The sequence below is a fragment of the Plutella xylostella genome, chromosome 11, assembly GCF_932276165.1.
Source record: "Plutella xylostella chromosome 11, ilPluXylo3.1, whole genome shotgun sequence".
NCBI lineage: Eukaryota > Metazoa > Arthropoda > Insecta > Lepidoptera > Plutellidae > Plutella > Plutella xylostella.
In genome coordinates this window covers 3,190,699-3,195,621 of record NC_063991.1, presented here as the reverse complement: position 1 = coordinate 3,195,621, position 4,923 = coordinate 3,190,699, and the positions used below count along the sequence as shown (strand labels likewise).

The 4,923-nt window shown below is 41.3% G+C and overlaps 2 protein-coding genes across 2 annotated transcripts; one reads left to right on the top strand and one right to left on the bottom strand.

The window, feature by feature from the left end:
* LOC119693364 (transcription factor hamlet) lies at positions 1–1,500 on the bottom strand. Its single transcript, XM_038116637.2, has one exon. It carries the CDS (start codon positions 1,179–1,181, stop codon positions 609–611), a length of 573 nt encoding a protein of 190 aa, XP_037972565.1. The 5' UTR covers positions 1,182–1,500; the 3' UTR covers positions 1–608.
* A 941-nt stretch (positions 1,501–2,441) lies between these two features.
* LOC119693272 (juvenile hormone esterase) lies at positions 2,442–4,923 on the top strand. The gene is made up of 3 exons (XM_038116119.2): positions 2,442–2,865; positions 3,083–4,380; positions 4,755–4,923. Exons 1-3 carry the CDS (start codon positions 2,689–2,691, stop codon positions 4,912–4,914), a joined length of 1,635 nt encoding a protein of 544 aa, XP_037972047.2. The 5' UTR covers positions 2,442–2,688; the 3' UTR covers positions 4,915–4,923.

Here is a 4,923-nt window from a genome sequence, read left to right as displayed (position 1 = left end):
TAGTTACTTATAGAACAATGTATTCTGTACAAGTTTATAATCTCAATAAACTATGGTAACTTAAGAAAGTCATCATAATAAGTACCCTACAATATGTACCAGCATAATTATTGCTTTACACCATTTTAAGGACAAAAAGTAATGAACACAGAAATTCCTTTGATACATGTCTTCAAAACATCATATAAATAATGTAATATCATAGCCTACTAGACTCTGCCAAGACTTTATATACCCCTAAAAATTTATTAATAATATCAAATGTGATATCATAATGCTTTCTATAAATTGAATATGATAATAATCTGAAGGGAGCTTTATATCCATTCAATGCTTAGATCTGTTCCTCACTGATTCATGCTGAGTTGTAGAAAAATACTTTAAAAAAGCTAATGTCTATCTTAAAAGTATGGCTGCCTTGTTTTATAGACACTACATACATTTAATGCCGAAATTAGCTTTAAGTTCCTTTCAGTTACTCAGCGTCAGTGCTATTAAAACTTGACACATCTACTAGGCTACAACAACCACATCAGATCTGTAACTCAAAAAATATTTCAAAGCTTAATAAAGAAAAGAAATAAATGAATACAACCCTAACTAACAAATCATAACTTCTTATGAACACGATTCAGGTGAGTGATCAACGATTCATTCGCTTTAAAATTGAGAGAGCAAAAGTCACATTGAAACGTAACATTTTTGAACATATGCTTGTTCTGATAGTGCTTTGACAGCCCCTCCTTACTCGTGAATTTCTTCTGACACTTTCTACACGTATTCTCCTGCATCAGCTGCTTCAGCATCATATGTCTCCGCAAACAGTAGCGTGACTTGAACGTGATGGAACAGGAGTCGCACCGAGACTTGCTCTTCAACTGATGGTGCGTCTGCAGATGCATATCGAGGTTGCTTTTTTTAGTGAATATTATTTGACAGTTGTTACATTCGAACGTTGCCTGTTGCTGCTGCGAGGCGTGGTTGGTGGTCATGTGGCGGAAGTACGAGCTGTTGTGTGTGAACTTGATCCGGCAGTACTGGCAGGTGTAGATGAAGGTGCGGTCCTCATAGAGACCGTCCACGGGACGAGTCAACAGACTGGAGTCGTCCACTCTCCTCGGTCGGATCGCAGGCTTCGTCACGCGGATCCTCGGCCCCGTTCGGGCTAGTTTCTTATTCATAACTGAGCTGAGACGGACGGCGCACACGGGACTCAAACTATCATAGTCCTGTGCAGTCTAGAGGTAGAATGTTCAAGATTCCCAGTAGAAGTGGCCACACGTAAGCAATATCTTGATTCTATCGGGCGGACGCTTGCGTTTGAAATGCACAGAATGCTACTGGCGACAATCGTTGTAAAGATAGACTGTTAATTTACAAATAAACAAGATTAATGAAAGGAAATGTAGGTTGAAAAGGAAATAAATTTCAATCTCATGATCGCAAACGAAAACTTGTGTCAAAAAAATCGTGTCGTCGTTGTTATAAGTTCGGAAATTTAACGACTTTCTCTTTTTGTTTTGATGCGATCGTGTTTTTTTTCAAGCTTTTAATGATACACTGAATTAATCAGGAGCGGTTTTTGGTTAAGCTGAATATTTCTTGTCATATAAACTTATATGTATCAGTCATTTTATCACGAATCAAAACTAAAACTATTCTTTAACTATTTATTAGTGTTGTAAATTTCAAAACGCATGGCGAATAACGTTTAGTTTCTACTAGCTGGTACAGAGCGTTTCACCGAATGATCTTTCAAAACCCTTATCACATTGCAATAAGGTTAGTTTTTCTTGTTTCAATCTTTTTATTTGATGAAACGATCTCTAAGTATAAGGTCATACGAGAAAAAACGAAACGCATTGTTATTTTGAACCACCGACCAAGAAAGAGGGCACATAAGTTTGACATAACTACTGTCTTTTTGTAATAACGTTTGCTTTACGTGTTCATAATATTTAGATGGTAACTCCCTATTTTACTGTAAGTGCGGTTACTGTAGATCGTCTTATACTAACTTTTTTTTAAAGTACTTCTTACCACCTAAATCGTGGCGCAGTGGTGTGTAAATACTCATACTGTTTTTATTATTTTTATAGGAGCCTCCAGTAGTTAGGTGTATACTCTGAACCTCGTAGCTTGACTTACTCGTAGCCTCGTACTTGAATGCACAGAAGTTATTTTTAAGGGGTGTACCAAAATTATCCGAGCGCAGCTGTAGAATAACGTCCGACGCACCCAGGGCCTGGGCAGCTTCAGAGTTTGTCATCGCACACACGCAAAGAAGAACATTGCATGTACTTAGTCCTAGGTAAATACCTAGCTAGGTACTGATCTACTTATGTGCTGAATAGGTACATAATTAATTAATTACTTAATGTCTGGTTCCTTCCCTGAATCTAGAATAAATGGTACGCACGAGGTGAGTATGAAACCAAAAAAATTATTGTTTTGGATTTAAGTACTTAACTTGTTCTATGAAGTTTAATCGATAAATATTATGCAATTGATTATTATCGATTACTTACAACTTTCTTACATCATAAATGCATAATTTTGATCACGTATCATCCTATTGTAAAACAGCGATTACAATCAGATAAAAAAATCACGTCTTTATTTTCATGTTAGGTATAAAAGGATGGGAAAATTAATTTGCCATTATAGTTTTAAGAGTAACCGGCCAAGATGAGATACTCATTCGGTCTTATATTTATATCATCGGCCATTATTGGCGCGTTAGCTTCCGAAGAAGTGGCGCAAATAGTTCAAACCAAACAAGGGAAAGTGGAGGGCAGTTTAAGTGAAAATGGGCTGTTTTACGAATTCTGTGGCATCAGATACGGAGTGGCAGAGAAATTTCAAGTAAGTTAGCTTCTCTTCTTCTTCTTCTTCCTTGCCTTGTCCTTATTTAGGGTCGGCTTTGTGCGTCATAAGGTACCTACCAATTTATATTCATCTCCATTCTGATACTAGTTAGGTACCTACTGGCCTGAGAGGATTGTTAGCTACCCTGTCACTCAAGGCCATCGTAAGCCACAGGCCTTTATCAGCAGTATCTAACCTTCCTTTTATATTTCAGGCACCTCAAGAACCCCAGTCGTACCCTGGCGTGTACGAAGCGAACATTCGCACCGTCATTTGTCCCCAGTTCCCGACCACCGACCCTCTGGCCGCCCCCAGCGACATCGAAGACTGCCTGGTCCTCAACGTCTTCACTCCAGCCAACTTCCTCGCCAACACCTCCTTGCCTGTCATGGTGTTCCTCCATGGAGGGGACTTCGGAGTAGGCTCCGGCTCTCCCAGCTTCTACGGCCCACAGTATCTGGTCAGCCATGGAGTGGTTATAGTCACGATAAACTACAGACTCAACGCTTACGGTTTCCTCAACCTCGGTATCAAGGAAGCCCCAGGAAATGCTGGCCTTAAAGACATAAGAGCAGCTTTGAGATGGGTGCAAGCGAATATCAAGAGTTTCGGAGGAGACCCGGAGAATGTGACCGTCATGGGACAAGGGTCAGGTGGTATTGCTGCTATTTACCTCATGTTCTCCGAATCTACGAAGGGTTTGTTCCACAGGATTATTAGTCAAAGTGGCTCGCTGTTCGCACCCCATTCCTTTGACGCGGAACCGTTAGCCACCGCCAGCCAAGTGGCCAAATCTTTGGGAATCAATAACAAAAAGCCGAAAGATCTGCTCAAGATCTATTCTGGCACTCCAATAAAGATGGTTGAGGATGCTATTTCGAAGCAGATGCATTCCAAATCAGTTTTCCGCCCGTCCGTCGAAACTTACTTGGACGAAGACCCATTTTTGGTGGATACCCCATTCAATATCCTGTCAGCTGGTAAAACCCACAAGGCGTTTAACCCGGTCCCAGTCCTTTGCGGTATGAGTACCGTCGAGGGCCTGACCTGCACCTTGGAGTACAACACCATCACGAGCCAAATCGACCGCATTAAGAACGAGGATTACTCAGCCTTGGACCAAAGGAGTCTTCGCGTGCCAAAAGACGAGCAAGAAGAAGTTAGGAAGCTGCTACAGGAGACTTATTTCGCGAATGGAACTTCAGTGGACGAAAATGTGGTCGGTGGAATGATTAACATGAATACGGACTTCTCATTCGTCGGCCCGATGTCTCTATTCGCAGAGCTCTTCGCCAACAGTTCTGGTCTTCCTATCTACGAGTATATCTTCGACTACATCGGTCACAGGAACCTGGGGCGTCTCCTGACCAATAGCAGCCTGCCGGCAACCACCAATCAGGACGAGTTGTTCTACATTTTCGAGCTGGAGAGGCTTCCACTGCCGATGGATGAGAACGACGCCAGAATGGTCACCTTCATGACCATGATGTGGACTAACTTTGCTAAATTCGGGTAAGTCAATATTTTAGTTACCTCGCCCTATAACTTCATCAAACTCAAACTTTCATTGCTGCCCTTGATCTTTTATCATAAATTATTTTATCTCTTACCTACCATAAATTAAGAAAACAGTTACATTCGTCAGGTACTTAGATAATCTAAATATGCTATCGTCATATACCAAAAATCTTCCATAGTTATACGTATGCCCCTCTCAAAAAGAGCCACAAAAATCCTCAGCTTTCCATGATCTTATTAGCTTACACCTAGACAATCACCGCCAGAGAACGGATTACTAAACATGCAATCATCGTGACATACAATACTGCATACTGATATTAGCCAAAATCAGAACATCAATTTAATTTTCATCAACTTTTTTCCAGCTCACCAACCCCTGACCCCTCAAATGGCGAATGGCTGCCGTACCCTCACCACCTGGCCATCCTGCTAGAGCCTGCCTACGTGGCGCCGCTGACACCCGACAGGGCGCACTTCTGGAGGTCCTTCTACTACAAATATGGCGTCGATTGCAACCAAAATTAGGCGAGAATT